The following is a 21,847-nucleotide window of genomic DNA, read 5'->3' on the forward strand; positions in this document are numbered from 1 at the left end:
TCTCTTCTTTTTTTCTTTTTTTTTTTTTTTTAATTTTTTTTTAATTTTTTTTTTTTTAATTTTGTTCCTTCACTCCGGTTTTTATCGATGTGAACAGATCAAACTGCTCGAGAGAATCGAGCATTTCCTTTAGTGTAGCCACAAATGCCTTGACTCTGCTGTTGATGGTCTCCAGAAAATGCTGTAGAAACTGCCTTAACTGTGACATGCCAACTTTCTGTTTCTGTTTGTTTTGCCCTTACTAAGGTAGCTCATGAGTTGACTATCTGTATATGTTGGTTTGAGTAATTATGTTATTTATTTGTTATTTATTTATATTAATTATGAAGATTGATATTATTTGATTGCAGATATTCTAATGTGCTTTTTTTGTCTCCCCGCCTGCCATTTCACTGTGCGTTTTAGAAGATCTTTTTTTCTAAAGGGATCTGCTAAAAAGGTTTTAACTTTTATACCTAGAATAACACATGATCTTAACCATTTTATCCCGTGCAACCAACAGCTCTTACTTTTAGATGCAATCTCTTTTTCTACACACATTATTTTCTTAACTGTTAGCTATTTATAGAGTGCTTCGATAGAACTGTTTCAACTGTATAATTATTTACTATTCAAATAAAATATTTTCAAATTCAAGCGTGCCCCCACCCCTCCTGCTTCTCCCTGCCGGGCTGGCCCTGAGGGCTCGGGGGGCTGGGACCCAGCCCCGCAGTGCAGCTGGCAGGGAGCCTCCGTCAGGGAGCCTCCGTCAGGGAGCCTCCGTCGGCACCAGCCTGCTCCGCACCGTTTGATGAGATTAATTAAAAAGGAATTACCGGGAGGAGATCAGGGTGCGGCGTGGCCGCCCTGGGAAGGCTGCCCTGCTGAGCAAGGGGTGCCCTGGCTGTGGGCTGGAGCCCCAGCCCTGCCCCTGTCACAGCTGGCACCGGGCACAGCCAGCCCTGTGCTCTGCTGCTGGGGACAGCCAGGGAGGAGCTGCCAGGGACCTCCTCTGGAAGGTGTTGCAGGGAGAACTCGAGGAAGGGCAGCACTTATGAGTGGAGAACTTGGAGATATCCTTGCCTGGGGGGGCTGTGCTGGGTGGCTGCCCCACGTGCTCAGCACCGAGGTGTGGGGTTCAGGGGCTTGGTGGAGCAGTGGCATCCTGCTTTGGCTGTGAGCTGTGAAGCCTGGCACATGGAATGCCAGGCGTCTGTGTGCCTCCTGGCAGGGCTGGAGTCTGCTCCTGCCTGTCCCTTGGCCCTACTGTGGGATTTCTGCAGCATCCTTCAACAAGCATATATATATAGGTAGCTCTTCAGGGCTTGTGTCTGTATGTGGGAATCGCAGGGGTTTGGTCAAAATGTAGTTCCGTAAGTTTTTTAGTGAAAAGTGTTGTAGTACCTGTGTAAGTGGGGAAGGTGTGTGCTGGGTCTGTGACACCCCTCTCTCAGGCAGCCGTTGCAGTGCACCTGTACGATCTCCCCCTTTGCCAGCAGGAGAAGCCATGGAGCCAACTCCATGGCGTGTGGATCTGCTTGGCAGCCCCAGCAAATCCCTGCTCCCAGACTGGTGTGTGAAGGGCTGAGCAGCTGCAGGGGCTCAGCATGGGCCTTGGGGCTGCTCCGTCTCTGGGATGGCAACACCTTTGAGGCTTTGGCTCACAGGAAGAGGTTTCCAACCTTTTCCTGCCATCTTCTCTCACCTAAAGGCTCCTGCCTGAGACTCGGCTGATTCACTGTGGGAAAGGAGCTTCACGTAGGGAAATTTCCCAGGAATCGTCTGGGTATTTTTTGATATAGCAAAGCTTGTAGAGAAAGAAAGTCTTTCTAGAGAAAGATTTTTTTTTTTCATGTTCAGTCAGGCTAAACAGCACCAGTTGCAGGTACACTCCTGCTGTCTTGATTCCTAGGAAACCAACTTGGTTATGCCAGGGCTGACTTCAGGCCTCGGCATAGCTGTGGTTTTAGCTGTAGAGTGATATACTAGAAAAGACCATGGCCCGAGAGACACAGGCAGCAAAATATGCCTGGCAAGAGGTGTGGTTTTGCTTTTCCTGGCTTCCCTGGCCTCAGAAAGCCCCAGATCCTGGGCCGTTGCAGACGGTGTAGCAGCTGTCCGTGGGCAGGGCTCTCTGCTCCCCAAGGGGACTTTGCCAGCACACGTGTCTGTCCTCTTGGGCCACTGGACACTGTTTCTAGAGCAATGCCCAGTGCATCCTCACCCCAGAGCTCCATCCACGCCATCACAGCACTGTTCCTGATGAAATCCATGCTCGAAGCCTGTGGCACCAGCAGGCCACAAAACAACAGCTTCATACCGGTGTCCATTTCCTAATCCAAGTAATCCATGTCTGTCCCCGTAGGAATCAGTTAAAATTTGTTGGGGCCAGAAGAATTTCCTAGGTTTGTAGAACTGTCTTGGTAGCCATTGGCACCAATGATGTATTATATCTTCTGCTGAGGATTGCAGTGGAAAGCGTGATCAGTGGAGATTCTGTGTTGGGGAGGCGTAAGGGGAGGTGACAGTGGAGTACTTTGGAAATGGCTCCGTTCACAGTCATCCTGTAAAAAGGGTGGAATGTGCTTTTGGCGTCACTGGGCTGCAGCAGCCTGGGCAGAGCTACTGAGCCTTTATGTCTGCAGCCCTTCTCCCCTGCCTGCACTGCCGGGTCCTTGTGAGGGTGAGCACCGACTGCCCGGGGGGTTTCTGGAGAGGGTCCTTGTGAGGGTGAGCACCGACTGCCCGGGGGGTTTTACAGGGAGCCATCGGCATCACCATTTTGCGTCTCTTGCCCCTCTGATAGTGAAGGGCATCGCGCCACCACGACAGGTCACAAAGCCACCTGCTCACACAAGCCTCCCTTGGGCAGTATTTTGGGGAGGGGTCTGTCCCTACCCCTCACCAGCTCCTCCCATGTGCCATCCCACCGCCCAGACCTGCAGCACTGGACCTCTAGTGGGCTCAGCTCTGCCTCCTCCTCTGTGCCCGTGAGACCCCTAAGCCCACCTGTAGCTCGGTGGCTGCACTGGGAGCCCAGTGCCGTGGCAGGACCCGGAGCTCACCCAGCGCTGCTCACGGCAGCTCCTGGGAATGCAGGTGTGGCCTGGTGGGTGCCATGTCCTCGCCATCCGGCAGCACGGGCAGCCAGCGCTGTGCAAACAAAGCCTCCTGCTGTCAGCTAACAGATCAATTGCTGATGGCTCTCCGTGCCTCCAACAGGAACAGGTTTGGGCACCACGGAAAACACTGATCTTGCCCCAGATGTGTCGTGGTGGAGGCAGCTGGTGCGTGGGTTGCTCACTCTGTGCACACGGACAGAGGGCTCTGCCCGGTGCACACACCACCAGAGCCTTCCTCCTCTCCGAGCACACTGGAACCAAATGCTGGTCTGGAATGGATTGTGAGCACATGGAAAGGAGCCAGGGAGGTTAATTACAGGAACCTGCAGGGTCCTGAGAAATGCAGCATGGACTCTGTCCCTGCCCCATGGGCATGGAGCTGGTGAGGAGCTGAGGCGAGCTGCTCCCCCCTGCAGGGGAGGAGCCTCCGCAGCCTGCTTGTCCACTGTAGGTTTTTAGCAATTTTTGGTACCAACGCCCCAGTCCCTCACAGCCATCAGCGCAGTGGGGCATCCGTCAGCTGCCTTGCTGGAAGGACTCCCTGGGAAACACAGCTGGGCACGACCCAAGGTTTTGAGGGGTCCTGCCCTGCACCTCCCTGTCTGTTTCTTGGGTGGGCGGTTGGGAGGTGTCCAGGGGTTTGAGGCGAGCCCAGAAACAGGACAGGGTTGGGCTTTTGCCTTGGGCTTCAAACTTCTTCCTCACACGAAATGTTTAAAAACATGTGTCGCCATTAATGAGCTGGGAAATGGCTCATGGAGTCACAGGTGTTTCTGCCCATTCGCTGCAGGGCATGTGGTGCCATCAGGTGCCATGGGGTGCTGTGGGGGTGTTGGTGCTTTGGGCTGGATGGGACAGGAGCTTCATGAGGTACCCTGGCGAGCTCCCCTTGGGTGAAAGACCCGGGCATGTGGGTGCGTCCTGCATATTGCATTTAAACACCTCAGATCCTTCCATGCAGATAAAAAGCCTCATCAGGGCTTTAAATGGTCTTAATTAAATTTAGTTTACAATCCACATAACAAAGGTCTGCCTCTGGCAACATTTGGTACCTTAATCAGAGAGATGGACATGCCAGGCTGTCCTGTGATACCAGCTCCGGGCACCTGAAGGCTTGGTCCTTACAAACCATTCCTGAATCCAAGTGCTGGGCTGCAGGGCCAGGGCACAGCCGGCGCTGCTCTGACTGTGTCCTTCTCCTCCGTGCAGGCAGCGAGGCAGCGAGGCTGGGCAGAGCTGGGCTGGGCAGAGCTGGGCTGGGCAGAGCTGGGCACGGCATCGGCGGCGTGGGGAGCTGCGACCCCTCCTCGGAGCACACCCTCCCAACACGGTAACGGGGACGTTATTCCCAACAGCCAGGGCTGGTTAAATCCCCTGCTCCTCTTGGAAAAGAACGGCTCTTTTCAAGCACTAATAAAGCCCCTTTGCAGCTCTGAAGGTGAGGGTACGTACAGCCCGGCCCATTCCCATGCCCAACTGAGGCTGCCAGCCTTTTTTAGGGCCTGGGGAAGGTGACTGACAGGGAGGATTTAAAGCAGAGCAGAGGCTCTGCCGGTGCTGCAGGGGGTGCTGGGCCAGGGCCAGCGGAGTTAAGGGACATGGCTTGGCTGCAGATCAGAACAGGTTCTGCTTCCTCAGGGTACGGGACCACGGTGTTGTTTTATTATCTCATTTTACAGTTTTTCTTACTAATTGCCTGTACTGCAACACCAGTGCAAAGACAAATGTGAGGAAAATGCTGTACAGCTGGGGGGCTGAGCTAGGAGGTTTTTGTTTAGTTATATGCACACAGAAGAAATTCAGAATTTATTACATACAATACATTATATTTTACATTTGCCCCATCCATGGAAATGTTCCAGGCCAGGTTGGATGGGGCTTGGAGCAACCAGGTCTAGCAGAAGGTGTCCCTGCCCATGGCCAGGGAGTGGAACAAGATGGGCTTTAAGGTCCCTTCAGAATCAGAGATTCTGTGATAAAGTAAATATAAATAATATATTCCTTTTATAGCAGTATGTCCTACAATCTGTAAAGGTATACTTCAGAATATGTAGTCCAGTGTATATTACACACATTATATCAATGCATATTATATTATACAACATATACTAATATATAATGTCTGGTTTATGTTGTCTATCAGACAATGCATATTAGAAAACATTATGTCCAGTACATAATATCATATATGCATTAGAGATAATTAGTGATACATTGCCAGTATTGCTGTAATGAAACACCACTGTCTTACAGAATGCTTTCCCAGCTCTGCAGCCACAGTCTGTGTGCTGGGGAGGACAGAGTGCACTGCACAGTGCACAGTGCACGGGGGGTGTGCAGGTGCACACACATATGCACAGCTGGCATATGCACCATACCTGCATGTCAGACATGACCTAAAATAGTATTATTTATTGCATGTACATAGTGGATTGAATATTCCGTGATGCACATTATATGTGTGCAAAATATTGTATTGTGTATTATATTACACGTTCTTTATGGAATGTTATGTAGGATTCACATGTTGCTGATGTGATTTACACAATTTTCTTATGCAGTATGCTGTTATTTAGAATGTACATATATATGCACACAATATTACGGTTCGTATAGTAATGTTGTAGTTTATGTAGTGCTATGTACATAGAGCTACATTATATGCCAGGGATGTGTGCATATAGAGATATATGCATATATAATGTATATGTAATATGTCGTATATATGTAACCTTAACCCCTTTTTTGATAAAATTGTTAAATTTATATTGAATATCAATATTCTAAAACAAGTCTTAATAAGATAAAATATATAGTGCATATATGGTATAATACATTGTATGTTATATAATGCATATCACATTATATAACTTGTATTATACGTAGATTATAGATTATAGATTGCATGTATTATGCTTAATGTAATAGCGTATGCACGTTGTGTGTATTTGGTAGCTATAATATATACACTATCCACTTTAAACATATAGACACACAATGTAAAATGTTAGATATATAATTAAACATACTATAGCACATAACATATAGATCATGAGATACATAATATGTTATATAGAGAGAGAGCACGTTAACAGATGTAGAAATAATATAATACACATGAACATGGTAAGCATCCTCCTAAGGCTGGAAAAGAGTGGATTTAGATGGGATATTGTGAGGAAATTCTTGGCTGTGAGGGTGGGGAGGTGCTCTGGCACAGGTTGCCCAGAGAAGCTGTGGCTGCCCCATCCCTACAAGTGTCCAAGGCCAGGTTGAAGCAACCTGGTGGAAGGTGTCCCTGCCCATGGCAGGGAGTGGAATGGAATGGGCTTTAAGGTCCCTTCCCACCCAAACCATTCTGCGATCCCACAGTAAGTATAAACTAGTTATATATTATTTTATTTTTTATTTTCATAATTATTAATGTCATTTTTGTGCCTGCTGCTGCAGCTGGTGGGGCTGGGGGTGCCTTGGCCCCGTGTTCCTGCCCTGTGCTGGGCTGTGCTGGGCTGGCTCCGTGCCCGCCCTGCGCCCACCTGCTGACAGGGGATGGGTCCCCAGGGCTGTGCCAGCCCCCATCCTGGGGTGCACAGGCACCGCCCGGCCCAGGGATGCCAGTGCAGTGACTGAGCACTGTGACCCTGTGTCCGGCTCTCGCCTCCTCTCCAGTTCCACAGGAGGGTGGCAGGTGCTGGGCCTGGGACAGGGATCCTCCTCAGCAAAGGTGGGTGGAAGCCGTGTTCCCAAGGGCAGTTATTTCTGCAAAGGGAGCCTCATCTGGAGCCAGCTGCAGTGACTCTCCATTTCTGACGAGAGCACCTGAAAGCAATTGAGGAGAGAACTTTGTCATCTCTCTTCAGCAAAGGAACAGAGAGTTCCAAGTGTCTTTTCTGACACTGCATGTGCAGCCCCCTGCATTTCCTTAAGGAGTATCTCAATAGAGTAGAAAATCACCATTAGAAACATCTTGTTTTTAATGCTGATGCACGTGGCTGGGCCACAGGGGATTGCAGGGAAGCAGGTTATGGACAGTGGCCTCTGAGGCTCCCCGAGGGTCGGTCATTGTGCTCAGCAACCACTGAGCCCCTCAGCGCCGTGGGAAGGGCCAGGCTGGCAGGAGGTGCCCACCCTGCAGGGGTGGCAAACGGCACTGCTGCCGCGTGGGGCCCTGTGGGGTGAGCGGGGGTGTGACCGTGTCCGGTGCCTGCGTCAGTCATGGTGTGGCACGAACACCCCACGAGCACTCGAGCCTGGAAACGCTGTTGCTGGTTCCGCACCGGGCAGCCGGTCCTGCAGCCGTGGCCTCGGTGCTGAGGGACGGCAGAGTTTGTGCCGGTGCCGCCGTCACCGCGCCGTGTCCCGCAGTGACCCTTCCTGCTCCGTGTGAGCCAGCCCTGCACACCCACGGGCCCAGGCAGCTCCACATGGCACCGGCAGGGTCGGGAGCCACCACCCCCTCCCCAGAGGCAGAGCTGAGCGCCAGACTGGACCCAACACCTGCCACCCACCCGGCCGCTGCACACACCACCCAGGTACGCCCTTCTATTGCTCTGTGGGGACATTTATTGTGAGCAAAGATTTATTAAGTTTGTGAGGGGTAACAGAGCGGCTTTGTCATCCACGTCAGGGTGCAAAACCACAGCTGAGTTTATACAAATTAACAGGCTTTTGACATCAGGAAAACACTATTTCATCAGTGCTTTAATTTCTCCCTGAATTAGAGATGCATATTGCTCTAACAAGAAATGGCTCCTTACTCAGAAGGATGCCTTTGAAATTGTTTCAGACCAGCTATTGGATAACTAAGGGTCAGACAGCCCTGCCTGTCCAGCCCTGAAAAGTAAAATAAATTAAAATACACCTTTTATTTTCTAAGTTCCTTCAACAACACAAAAACAGTAGAAAGCAAAACCCAAATGTGAGGCAGAAAATCAAACCAGCCATCCAAGCCCCAAGTGATGGAGGCTCCTTCCCGCAGCTGTGCTGGGTGGGTTCCTGTCAGCTCCACTGGTTCTGGCTCCTGCTCCCGGGGCACTGGGGCCTGGGCACAGATCCCACAGCGGAGCATGGAGCCACCTGGGCACCACTGGCTGTGGCTGGAACAGCGTCCTGCGTGCACAGCGTGGTCCCGGGCTGGCAGACGGACAGACAGACGTAACACCAGGTAACACCAGGTACAAGTGCAAAAACAAATAGGGCCCAGTGGGGCATTTCCCAAAAATGCAATCCCTTCACTTAAAGCAACTCCCATTCCATTGGGAGGTGTGCGTGGGAGTATCCAGGAGCGACCGAACACCAGCAGGACATGGATCCGTGGCTGTGGGATCTCAGATTTCTGTTGTTTTTATAACACTGGGGATTTACCTACAAAAATTGTCACCCCTAGAAACCTACCACACGTGGAGACCGAAACACATCACCTACTGACAACATGAGCTCTGCTCACTACACCAGGTGCCAGGAGGACACTGCACGTCCTCAAAAGCCTTCAGATGTGCTGTCCTCTGGCTAGAGATGGGTCACAGCCTGCTGCCCTGCTGGGACACAGTGAAGGGGTTACCCAGTTCTTCACTCCGTGCTGGGGAGGGTCGTGGCAGGAGTGTGGTTTTTGTGTTCTAGGGAGTGATTCAGTGTGCAGCCATCACAGGCCATGGAGGGGCCACAGTGCTCCTGCAGTGGGACAGCACAGACTGGAGAGCTGCTTCCTCTTCCACCTGTGCTCCCAAGGGGAACATGTGCTACCTGGCTAGTCACAGGAAAACCTCTATTTAGACAGAATTCCCTAATGCACAGGTAAGTGCTGCATGGAATGACTAAAGCGATGCTCTAAGGGTACACTGGATAACTGGCTTCAGTGCTGGTTCATGACCTGTAGCTGTGGCGCCAGCGCCTGTGCCCAGGGGCTTGGGGCCCTTGCTCAGCCAGTGACAGCACCTGATCACCAGCCACCTCTGCCCGGTCAGGGGACGGCAGTTTTACAGAGCAAAGCCCTCGTCCATCCCCTTCCAGATGAGCTCCCCCCAAAGTGCCCGTTCTGTCGCTCCCCTGGCCGGAGCTCTGTGTCCCGGAGCTCAGCTGGAAGCCTTGCTGAGAGCGCTGGCGGAGCGGCGGAGCTTCCCGGAGACTCTGCTCCTGGAGGCACGTGGCAGCGTGGGCGAGGGCGGCTCCGCCAGCTCGATGCCGATGGTGACAGTGAGGTCAGCGCTTGCACTTGTGGTGAGGCAGCCTGGAACACAGAGCGGGCAGGGAAAAAACAGGTCAGGACAAAAGAGCCTGTGTGCCTTGGAGTAACCACATGGCACAGCCCCTCCCCTCTTCCCAGTTCCTCCTGGGCATCACTCAGGTGAACCTGACATTTACAGGAGGAATTTGGCCAGGCACCTGAGGAACTGCGATATACTGCACTTCCTGGAGAAATCAGGGATTTCTCTTCGCCAGCTCCCACAAGGGAGGAGCAGCCAGGCTGTGACAGGCCTCAGTGCCCAGGTGAGCGCTGAGGCCCCCGGCACCAGCCCCTTCGGGTCTGCACAGCCCCCAGTGGCTCCCAGTGCCGCAGCAGCCCCATGGGACGAGGGGAGGATACTCCCATCCTGCTCATTTGAAGCTCCAGCAAACCCACATACAATAGTTCTGTGTGGGTTATATAAAATTGTTTTTTGCTGTGTGTCACTAAGCAGCTCTTGTGTATTCAGTCTGTTACAGGGAGCTGGAAACGAGCTTCCCCAGCGTGAGGACTCGCACAAAACTCCCTGGAAGATGTCTGGTGTCTCTGATAAAAAAACCCTAAAGAATCATGATTTCTTCCAATTTCACTACGTGACAGGACACCAGGTACCCTCATTACTGGTGGCTCACCCTAGAAGGGTCTCTGGGAGCCTGGGGGCTATGGGGTTTAACCTGGGGTTACACTTTGTTGTTCTACAGCCTGGAGTTCCACCTCATTTATTCCCCGTAGGCCAGTACAACCAGAGGCTCGGGCTGGCTGAGTGGGAGCAGGTGAACACAGGGCCTTTAACTGAGACACAAATGACCAAAGCCAGGTGCAGCTGCTCCCAGGGACACACCCTGCCCTGCTCCTTCTGCTGGGGGTCTGACCTGTCCCAAGGCGCTTCCCAGAGGAACACCGTTTCATCAGCTCCCTTGGGGAACAGTATTTTTAAACCATGTTGCAATTCTCTCCCTAAGTGTAAACACAAGTTTTTTCCTACAGGTGGGAGGGAAGAACAGCCTTGCAGCCAGGTGAGGAGGGTGGAGGGAGGCTCTAAGCCCACACCAAAGGCCAGTGCCGGTGCCACTCCCTCTGAACTCCAGGGGGATGGTTGTGTTTGGCAGCACAGACCTATTTCCAGTTCAACACCTGGCTCCGTTCTCTGCCTGTGCCTTTATTTGCTGTTAGTTCCTGTGCCTGGCCAGTCCAGGGCTCTTTAATCCTCCCCTCACCTTTCCAAGCCCGGGTGACTCCCAGACATGCACAAAACACCCCAAAGCCTGGGCAGGGCCTTGGCTGAGCTGCCTCTCAGGCACAGGTGAGCAGGGCAAGCCTTGCCCTCCTGGACAGGTGGGGATGAGCCCTGCCCCTGTCCCAGGACAAAGACCCACGGGGGCTCTGCTGCGCTTTCAACATGAGGGGTGACCTGTTCTGCTTCAGCAGCTCTGGGTTATTTGAGCGACTCAAAGCAGGAGTGCAACAGCAGCAGCCAAACCCAAAGTGTGAGCCCCCTCAGCCAGCCTACAGCCCCCGTCTGCATCTCAAAGACAGCCATTACTTACCAGATTGGTACTTCAACACAACTGACTGAGGGGAAATAGCACATTTTAAAAAGGTGGAAAATGTGACTTAGCCTGTAAAGGCATTTTCTGTGAAAAATTCAGAGCTGTCAGTTTTGGATTAAAAACAAAACCTGTGGTGCTGCTGGCTGGGGAGAAAAGTGTGGGGGAGGGAAGGGCTGCGAGGGAGGTGTCGTACTTGACATTCCTGCAGTGTGGCAGAATGGCAGATGGTCAAAATAGTGCTGTTTTCCCCAAATGGACGAGCTGAAGCAACGCTCATGTGAGGGCTGAACAATGGCTGATGGCTGTGACAAGGGGGCAGGTGGGGCTGTGGCCAGGCACACCTAGGCCAGGAGCACCCGCAGCACATCCGCCTTGGAGCCGGAGCATTCCGACAGTCCCAGCTTCCTTCTGGCACATCCCGAGCTCTGCAGCCCACCTTGCAGCTCCCTGAAAGCCCGTGATTGATGGGGAGGTGGCAGCTGCGCAGTGAGCAAGTGACAACCGCCTGGAGAAAGGCTCCCATGCCCAGTGTTCCCATTCCCCTCGTAGGCTGTCTGGCACAGGCTCTAATGACTTGGCCGCCTTGCCAGGGGAGCTGTGGAGTCGGAGAGGGGGCTCTGTGCACTCGGCTGCGCCCACAGTCGGCGGTGGGTTGGGGTTGGGATGCTCCTGTGCTATGGAGGAGGGTGTTTGCTCCCTCACTGTTGTTTGTTTGGGAGTGTGCCTGGGCAATGTGAAATTACCAGCAGTGAAAACCAAACAGCAGCTTGTAAATACAAAATAGTAAATGATGAGGAAACCACAAACACCAGTTTCTGACTCTCATGGACCAGTGGAGCCCTTAAAATTCAGAACTCATCCAAACAAGTGGAATTTACACAGAGGGAAAAAAGCTGCCCGGAAGCAGCTCCCTGCCTGTCGCACAGGTGAACATGGTGGCAGGGGCAGCCCCACACAGCTCTGTGGGCACTGGGGACAGTGGCCAGCGTGGTTCCTGGCTCAGTGCCCGTGGCTGTCCCATCCCTGGTCACACACACCACCAGGCCCTTCCCTCAGTGCCCGTGTCCCTGTGCCCAGCAGCAGCTGCCGGGGCAGTGGGGACCACGCGGGGCTCGGGGCGCGCAGAGGCAGAGCGGGCAGGGACAGCCAGAGACAGACCCGGAGGGCCCCAGAGCCACCACGGCCGCACGCTGAGCAGAGGAGGAAGAGGAGGAGGAGGAGGAGAGTTGTTAGAGGTGAAGCACAGCGGCAGCAGCAGAGGGGCCTGCGGGAAGCGTCGCTCTTACCTGCGGCCATTAACGAGAGCGTTACACACTCTAATCTAAAGGGAGAGAACACAAAACCGTGTCAGTGCAGGAGCAGCACACCCGGGACCCGCTGCGCCAACGGCAGCCCGGCACGGCAGACACCGGCACACGCTGGGCACCAGCAGAAGGGCAGCTCAGGAAGGAGAGTTCCCCTCAGCCCTCGGGGACCTGGAGAAACGGGGACCCACACTCTTCCTTCTTGGGTCTGTGGATTGAAACAGTCAAGGGAGGGAATGCTGGCAAAAATGGGAATGAATAACCATTGCACTTCAGCTTTTGCCAAACGAGCTGCCATGGGACGGTGGGTGCAGCTGCCTCGGCTCCACCTCCAGCACCGTTGCTGGTCACACCATTTCAAACTGTGTAAGATTTGAGGCTTCACAGAGACCTAAACCACTGGGACACTGCAGGCAGGTTAAAACCCCAAGAAATGAGCAGTGTAGGGCCTCTTACAGGTGAGGCCTGGTGAGGGAGGCTTAAGCTTTTAAAATAAGTTCTTTGCAGGAGGGGATTAGAAATGGAGTTAGGAATATAGATAAAAACACACTTTAAATGAAGTTGTTTTGTGGGAAACTAGAGAGAAATGGCTTATTGCATCTCAAATCCACCAGAGAGAACAAACCTCGTTTCTCATGCCCCGCCTTGCCAGGGTAGGTGCTCTAGGAATGACCTTTCAGCCATTTCTCTCCTCCTGAAGTAGCTGAACACCCCTGAAAGCAAGGGTGGGTCTCCATGACCTGTAAGGATCCTGAAGCCTTGTATTTGAGAAGACCCATGAAGTTATCACACGGGCTGTGACCTGTTCCAGCCCCCCATTAACCTGTCAGCCAGGACAGGGCTCTGGAAATCTTTGTTTTCCTTCCTAGTAAATGTGAAGGTCAGAAAATTCCAGAGAGAATCACTGTAGTAAATCTGCCCAGTGTTCCTGCTTCCCACTTCCAAGGACAGGCTCAAAGTACACTGTAAGCAGCATCCTGAGCCTGCGTGGCAGAAATCATCGATAACTGAAGCAGTGGCTGTGCTAATCAAACCCGTCCTGCAGTGCCTTGGAAAGCTCTAAGTGAAGCAGTAAGAGAATCTCAAACTACAGGTTAATCAGGGGCAGAATCACCCCTAAAATAGCATTCACAGTTTCCAGGAGGGAGTGCCTGGCACTGTCACAGGCCCAGCCTTGACGGTTTGAGGGATTTGGAAATAAACCCTAAATGTACACATCGAAGTTCAATTAGTCAGGACTTGGAGCAGCCGCTAATTAGTTCTGCACGGGTTGGCCTCAACTTCAGCCAGGGGGAGCGTTGGGGGTTTTGGGGGTGTCACAGGTGGGGCAGCCCAAGCCCCTGGCCCGCGGCCACAGGACAGCTCTGCTCCAGCTCTGCTCTGGCTCTCCATGGCCACCGAGCCAGTGCCTCAGTGCAGAGGGAAAATGCAAAGGGGCCACATTGCCCGGAGCCTTCTCCGAGCTGACAGCTCGAGCAGCTGGAGCTGTCACCCGGCAGGAGAGATGGGCCTGTCAAGCTCATATTTTCTCCCATCCCAGCACTGATTGCTTGGAGAAACCCTCTCTCTCTGCCTCCTCTCCCGGAGATCGTAGCTGGGGGAGCTCCCTCTGAGCCAATCAATTACATGGAAAAGGCAGGGGCCCAGGCTGAGAGCCCTAATGTGCCCCTTCCCTGCTGGAGATCCCGAGGGAACGCCAGGCTTGAGGGAGAAGCAGCCCCAGCACCTGCCCTGCCTCGGGGACAGGTTGGCACAGGGAAAATGACCCCTGTGCCCAGAGCAGGCAGCCACTGCTTTGCAGGGAGCTGCAAAGGAAGGATGCAACTTCCCTAGGGCTCTGCAGGGATCCAGACCTGTTCAGCCACAGGAGCTACGGGGGGACAGAGCTGCTGCCCCAACAATTCGTGGTAACTGTGACACTGCTCTGTTTAATGCCAGACCATTCCTGCCCCTCACAGGGATACTAAGGTGGCAGCTCTGTGGATGAGGGCAGGAAAGCCACGGAGGGAACACTGGTAACAGAGCACAGGGGCAAGGAGCAGCTCCCAAATCTGCCCCCTAGGGCAGCCCAGCAGCGGCTGGGACAGAGGCTCCAGTCTGCTCAGGATGTGGAGCTACCTGGATTAAACAGAGAGGGAAAGCCAGACAGGTCCCTGCACCTCCTCCTGAATACTCACAGGGAAGGAGGAGAAGAGAAAGCCAAATCCTGCCTCCTGTGGTAACTCTTCTGGCTCCCCTACTCCACCTCCCTTAGCTTTTCCTCTTTGTTCACTGCCTGGACAACCTCCACCACGGCAGCACCTGAGTTCCATCTCACCTGCTGAGCACGGGCTCCGTGCTAACGACTCAATTCCCTGTCCTTCCTCCCACATCGGAGGGACCCGTCCCAGACCAGGGAGGGCTGGGCACGGAGGATGGAGCCCACAGCTGCCCCTGGCAGACAGTTCCAGTGCTGCCTCCTCTCCTGGCGGCAGTAGCTGAGCCGTGGCTCCGAGCAGCCAGGACAGTCAGGAATTTCCTGAGTCCCAGGTACTAGAAATTAATTGTTCCGTTTCAGGCAACACTGACACACGGATCAAACCCGACCTCGGCACATGCCGCACGTGCTGTGGTATCGTGGCACAGCTACTCACTTTCAGATGTGTGGTTTTTTACTATTCCCCAAAACAGGCAGAAATATTATATATGCAGAACCCGGAGAGACTTTTGTTCCACCTGTACACAGATCTGACAAAACACCCTACAAGGAAAACACCTTTTTTCAAGGAAAAAGATAAAAGCACAAAAAATCTAAAGAAGTAAAAAACAAAACCAGAAAAACCACACCAAAGCAAAAGGAATCCTGGCTCATCGTTACAAAGGAGCATCAGTCTGGTTAACGCAATAGTTACTCTGGGTTTGGTTTTGTTTCTGTCAAAAATACATTTTAAATCTAGATGTCAAATTGAAATATTCCTTTCGCTTTAAAGTGGGAAAGATAAAGCTCAGCACTGAGCAAAAAGTGGTTTAAAATAAACCAGATCTGGTTCCTTGTACTACAGGAACTTTATGCATGTAAAAGTCTGGAGACAAAAGAAAAGCATGTGTCACCTTTACAACAAAAAGCCTGCAAAATCTCGGTTTTATGTAAATCAGCAGGCAGGCTCCCGAGGCTTTAAAACCAGGGAATGCTGAAAACCTCTATAGTTCCTCAACTCAAGTGTTGCTCCTGGGCAATGCCATAATATTCATTAAAGAATCCATTTATCAACAGATACCACATGTCTGAGTTTTCCAGTAGTTTTCCTGACACTCAACTGAAAAGGATGCTTTAAAAACATTAAGCTGGAACACAAGAATCCAGGATGCTTTGCCTGCCCATTCCACAATATCCATTAGCAACTAAAAAAGCCAAGATTTACACTATATCCTCCCTGATAACGTTGAGCATTGTGCTTTATTTTCCAAGTCATTAGCATGCACAAGAATGACCTCATGGTGAACAGATGCACTTGGATATGGCAGTGATTAGATCAGTCCTCTCAGCAGTCAAGTGTGCCCGTTCCCATTAACCCCTGGAGTGCCAACGGCAGCGCTGCAGCTCCGGGGCTCCCTTCAAACAGAAACCTGCCCCCTCGCACAGAATCCTCCCATGGTGGGCAAGCTATGGTTAGGCAGTTACCCTGGAATACCTGGCCACTTCCACTTCCTAAGGGATAACGCAATGCTTCTGGCTGCTGATCTCACACCAAAAAACCCCCAAGCCCAAGGCAGCCCTTTGAGCCACAGAGGCAAAGTTGGGGCGCTGCTCTGTCTGTGTGTGCCCACTTCAGCTTCACCATTTTTTTAAAGAACACACAAGTGTTTTGTTGAATAACTGTTTCTGGTTTTGGCTGAGGGAGCAAGAACAGCAGCTTAAAGCCCATCCTCTAAAAGGAGAGAAATCTGCAGAGGGAAAGGATGAGAATAATTCAATAGTGTTGGATTATGGAGGATTTCCTGGGCTGCCTCTCAGACCCAGCCTAATTAAAATACAGCATGTAATGCACCAGTTTAACAACAAAGGGCCGTATTCCCAGCTTTTGTTCCTAATCTGCACATCCCCTAAATGAGTTCAGGGATGGCCATTCTGCCTACCCCGCTGCTTTCAGCGCTGAAGATAGCCAGGGCTATCTGTGATCCTGCAATAGCCAGGGCTATCTGTGTTCCTGCAATAGCCAGGGCTATCTGTGATCCTGCAATAGCCAGGGCTGTCTGTGATCCTGCAATAGCCAGGGCTATCTGTGAGCCGCACAGGGAGTTTAAGGCTCCGCACCTGGAAACAGCAAAAGAGATCAACTGGATGATTTTCCTGCAGAAAATGCAGCACCTGCAAGACTGCTGGTGACAGGGAGACTAATCCAGGGCAGGAAACCCACATCCAACCTGAGTCTGGGGGATGCATCCCCTGGGGCAGCATCAGAAAATGCAAAAACATGCAGTTCAAATCATTAGATCATGGTTAGCAACACCCCAGTGATGTGTGTCAGCGAGAGCTACGTGTTCAATTCATTTAATGGCCCTGATTTCTTCTTATGACTACTGAGAACAAGCTTCATTTTAATAAAAAGCACACTTACTCCTTGACCTTTCTGCTGCACACGTGTATTCGCAGCACTGACAGGACCACACTTGAGTGGCATTAAGAATCAGATCAGATGAGAATTAATCTTAAATTTACCTGAGGAGTTTACGCTCGGCAGGGTTAGCAGCACCAGCTGGCTTGTCACCTGTGCCAGCTCCATGAATCCCACGGAATCATCAAGGCTGGGAGAGATCTTCAAGATCATCAAATCCAGCTACCAACCCAGCACCACCATCATCACCCCTAAACCACGTTCCCAAGTGCCACATTCAGACACCTTCTGAACACCTTTAGAGGCAGTGACTCCAGCACCTTCCTGGGCAGCCTGTGCCAGTGCCTGACTACCTTCTCAGGGAAATTTTTTTTTTCATTTATTGCTCCCTGATTTCAGAATAGAAATTCCCTTTTTACATGGAGAAAAATGCCATCTGTGTTCCTAAGCAGCACACAGGTGATTCCTGCAGGTGTTAGACAGGGGGGTCTATGCCTGGAGCAGGACTGCCTGCCTGTGGCACAGGCTGCATGCTGGGAAACAGCTCCCGAGCTGCCAGGGCTGCATCCAGCCTCCCTTCCAACTGCCAGGGAGCATCTGATGGAAAACACATCCCGATGGCCATGGCTGACACTGCCCTTGCTCATCACTGACTAAATATGCAGGTGAATCAGTAGGTAACCTGAGGAGACTTTCTGAAGCAGAGATTCTGACACCAGAAGTCATGGCCAGCCTCCAGTTCATGAGCGAGAAATTAATTCCGAGGTTCAGAAGTCCAAAAACTGGGACCTGACTGGGGCAGGTTTTACAATTAAAAGCAATTAAAATAATGAAATTATAAAACCACATTCAGGCTACTCATGATTTAACAGTGTTCTGAAAACCTCAGCTACTGGGAAACACTTTAACCAGGTCTGGCACACACAGCATATCCCAGCCTTCAGAGAGTGGCACTGCCGAGGGATCTGCCCCGTCAGACCACATTTGTACACAACCAGAGCACTGCGTGCTCTAAAAAACATGAAAATGAGACACAATTATGCACAGAGCAAAACATTTAAAATAGATCAATATATCTACGTTTCTATTTGCTGATATGTCAACAGATAAACGATTCAAGTGCTAACAACCAACCCTGGGCACGCGCTGCGCTCCTATTGAAACGGGCCATTTTTTTGTCTCAGACTTTTGGCAGAGTGTATAAAAGAATTTAATGCACAGCTGTTCTACTTTTTAATGTAGGAAACATTAATCAAAGCTTTAAGTTATAAGCTTTCCTAGCGTTGTTTAGTATTCCAGTTCAGCAGAGATCAATAGATCCATCCCGTGTTCCCTGACGCCTCTCCAGGACGCAGAGGCGCGATTATGTAAATGGCCCCGGCTCCCTCCCCTCCTGCCAGCGCTTATCTCCAAAGCCTTCTGCCTGCTGCTCCTGGCCACCACTGCCCGGCCCGCACAGCCCTCTTATCTCCTCACAAAGCTCCGAGCGCGCCAGGACCGGAGCCAGGAACGCTAGACAATGCTGCACGGCTGGTTTTATTCCTAAGTGATTTATTCTAGCAAATTTAATTTCTTCCTTCAATGTTTCAGTTTAGATGGAAGATATCTGCTAACAAGTCGGGCTAAAGAGAAATAGAGCAGATGTCCCGCAACGTTTGTACAAGTTGGAAATAATCTATTCAGCAATCCAAAAGAGAAGCAGGGAATGATTAGAAAGTGCCTGTGTCACCCTATGAGTGTCAACAATGGATTAAGGAATCTTTGTTAGAGAGTCCAGCACACGGTGACGAGATACTTTCTGGAGGCTGGAAAAAACACATCTTGAGGGCACTAGAAATCTGCATTTCAGAGCAAAAGATCCCTTTCAGAAGAGGTTCACTTAAACTCAACAGAACCAGCCAGGCAGCGATTCGTACCTCACTGACCACACACTAACCTGAATCTCCACAGGGCACACGAGGAATAAATGCCCCCCGGAGTTTGGCACTGCGTTGTCACCTCTCAGGAGGGCTGATGAATGATGAGCACTGATGTGTGTGTATACACCCCCCCACACACACACATATATCCACACATCCATTAAAGCCCCCAAAGAGGCTCCAGGCCAGGTGCTGGAGGGCAGCCTGCATTGAAGGGACGCGCCCGCATCCCACCCGCCGCTGTGATTCCCTAACAGCACCCCGTTCCTGCGTTTCTTGTGCATTAATCCCTGACCCTGGTAGCTCAGCAGCATAATCCCCATTTAGCATTAGCAGCAGCTTCCCCTGCGAGGAACTATTTTTGATAAGTGAGCCCCAATTCAGGCCTCGCTTTTGAACAACATATTCCCAGCTCAGCAAGAACCCGGAGTCCTGAATGAGCTGGAGCCCATCACTGCAAGAAAGTTCATTAACCTCGCCGGAGTCGGGGGTTAACAGGATAGCTGAAGAAAGGAGCAGACTGAATAGCTCTGATGCAAAACAAATTAAAATGAATGTCATCATTCCTTTTGATATTCATTAGTTGATTCAGGGGAAGAATGGTCTTCTTAAATTTGCAAGCATTTATCTACAAAAAACAGGTGTACATCTGCTGCTCAAGTGCTTCTTGGGGCTACAGAGAAGAATAACGTGCAGAGACTCACCAGTTCCACCGAGGGAGTAGCTGGGAGAGGGAGAAAAGACCTGAGCGGCAAAATCCTCAAACGTCATCACCTCTTTGTGGTTCTGGATGATGGCTTCGAGGTACAGAGCTCTCTCCTCGTAGCTGCGGTGGCCCTGTTAAGGAAACGTGTGTGCAGAGCTGAAGGCTGTCCCACGGCGTCCCTGAGCACCAGCCCCTCAGCCCCACATCCACGCTGACCAGGCTGCAATGGGTAGGGAACGGGGGGACCAGAACTGCCCAGCAGTTCTGAACAGGAGCAGAGAGGAGAGGACACCCTTCAGGGCTGGAAATTCAGGGTAACACCTCTGAGCTTCATGACTCACAAACAGCGACTCAGGAGCTGCCAAGGGCAGGAGCAAACCCCCAGACCGCAGCTTTCCAAACCAGAACCCACCGTCACAGACGGGCTGTGGCACTATGGGAAGCCCTGGCACACAATATTCCTGTTCCAGTGACTAGAAAAGTGACTAGATTGGAGAAACAAGCTATGGGACAGAGGGGATCAACCTCCCCACATTCATTTGATCACTGGACTTCTCAAAAGAAATTAACCACAATAAACACAATTCTGAAAGCATGACAGTTGTATTTAGGGCAGGTGCTGGAAGGTGCAACCCTATGTATCCCAAAGAAACGATGGACACTGGACAAACCCAGCCCACAACTTGCATGCATTATGGCCTGCATAATGCAGACAACAAAGCGAGCTAACATGGAGACTATTGCCTTTTAATTAAAACTCGGCAACCTGGAACACACAGCATTCAAATGTGTAATCAAAAACCAGTCACCAATAAAACTTACAAGCGTAACAAGCTGAAGCAACTTTCCAGCTGTCTTAATAGGACCCCTGCTTGCGGCAGCCTTTCACAGCGGAGAAAGCAAATCTTCCCCTTTTGTGTGCAGCTTCTGTCTGCTCAGAAGGTGAATCATACACTTCCAATAACAGGATAACGCTTGGGACAAATCTACAATGGGCTGGAGAGCCTCACGTATGACTTTATGAATTAGGGCTCGCAGGAGCCAGGATGACATCTCATTCTCCGTTTCCTCAGTGAAAACAAAAGTTTTCAGTGCCTCATTGTGCTTCTGTTACGGGGAAATGCACTCAAGCTCCGCAAGGCTGTTCAGTGGGAGCAAAGGCCAAGCTGAATTTAGAAATTAGGAGCAGGAGAATAACACCAGTGACAACAGAATGCAGGTGAGGGTATTTAGAATTGAAAAGCATTACTAATTAATATTGAAGTGCCATTTGTAACTTGCAGTACATTAACAAAACCACTCTGAAACAGTATTAAAAAAAAAAAATCAGAGTAAAGCAGTGCTTAGAGCCAGGAGACGATGGTCTAGTGTTGACCTTGAGGGGAATAAGCAAAGCACGTCTTCATTGCATGCGAGTTCCTGCAGGCGTGGTGGCAACAAAAGAAAGAGAAAGAAAAGAAGAATTTTGCTTTTAACGCTTGCAGAGGACGATTGATATGTGATAAATCTTCTTACAAACTTCCCGTGGAAGCCTGGAGAAAGAAAATCAATAGCCAGCATTTCAGCGTTTGCACCTGCTGACAGCGTTATTTGCTCAGTTTTCCTCCCTTCCCCGAAGCCCGGGAGAACACATTCCTGACAGCGCCAGCGCCAGCCCGCGGCGTGCGGGGCTGCCTCCCCATTATGGGCTGAACTCCTGATGACTCTTGTTAATGAATAGGCTGCCAAACTTCCTCGGAGAGGAGGCACACGCCTGGGCCCTATTCTAAAGGGACTGACGGATGCCATTCACTTCTCATTATGGAGATGCTGATTCCTCGGCGCTCGGCTGTTGCCAGGGCGGTGCGGAGCGGGCCGGGCGAGCGCCGGCCGGGAACAGCGGGACGCGGGGGCTGCGCGGCCGTCTGGCCCACAGCCCCTCCGACACGGAGCTGGCACGTGCTGGCGCAGCGGGAGCAGACCCAGGCGTGACAAATTGCTGAAAGGGCTCGGCGACACCGGGGGCTGACGACCACCTGAGCCTGCGGGCCGGCCGGCAGCTCTCGATTCACGGCCGGGGCTGCGCGTGGGCCGCTGCAAACCAGGCGGGGGGACGGCAAAGGCTTTTCATGCTCTGCCTGATAATGCCCTGCTGGGTAATGAACGGCCGCGCACATCGCACACATCAGCACACGCGGCCACCGCGGGCACGCCGCAGGCTGCGCCGCCTCGGTAAGTGCTACACGGAAAAACACAGCGAGGACACGCCGACCGGGTTTGCTCTGCACCCTGAAAATGCCTATTGATGAGCTGGACGGTGCCCCTCGCCACACAAAAGACTGGGAAAAACCCCTGGGCCAAACAGCTGGGCAGCTCCAGGAGAGGCAGCTGAGGAACAACACACTGTGTGCCATGCTGATGCCAAGGTCCGGAGAGCCCTGCAGATCCACAGCGGCTCTGGAGGCGCGTG

The 21,847-nt window shown here is 51.7% G+C and overlaps 2 protein-coding genes across 4 annotated transcripts in view; one reads left to right on the forward strand and one right to left on the reverse strand.

Annotated features, from left to right (window-relative positions):
- Window positions 1-5,304, forward strand: part of CFAP61 (cilia and flagella associated protein 61) — a 96,369-nt gene extending 91,065 nt beyond the window's left edge. Inside the window, exon 26 of the mRNA XM_017837409.1 lies at window positions 4,311-5,304. Within this exon, the coding sequence (XP_017692898.1) occupies window positions 4,311-4,616 (306 nt within the window). The 3' untranslated portion in view covers window positions 4,617-5,304. The remainder of the gene's footprint in view (window positions 1-4,310) is intronic.
- Window positions 5,305-7,786: 2,482 nt separating this feature from the next.
- The window catches only part of RALGAPA2 (Ral GTPase activating protein catalytic alpha subunit 2), a 97,044-nt gene continuing 82,983 nt past the window's right edge, over window positions 7,787-21,847 (reverse strand). For 2 of the 3 annotated variants that reach the window (XM_017837402.1, XM_017837403.1), the window contains 2 exons: window positions 19,397-19,518; window positions 7,787-9,327 (listed from right to left, as the gene is read on the reverse strand). In XM_017837402.1, the coding sequence (XP_017692891.1) occupies window positions 9,173-9,327; window positions 19,397-19,518 (277 nt within the window). In that variant the 3' untranslated portion in view covers window positions 7,787-9,172. Of the gene's footprint in view, window positions 9,328-12,160; window positions 12,196-19,396; window positions 19,519-21,847 lie in introns of all 3 variants that reach the window. The other variant, XM_017837404.1, reaches the window with a different exon arrangement.

This window comes from Lepidothrix coronata, unplaced genomic scaffold (genome assembly GCF_001604755.1).
Source record: "Lepidothrix coronata isolate B3197 unplaced genomic scaffold, Lepidothrix_coronata-1.0 Scaffold304, whole genome shotgun sequence".
Lineage (NCBI taxonomy): Eukaryota > Metazoa > Chordata > Aves > Passeriformes > Pipridae > Lepidothrix > Lepidothrix coronata.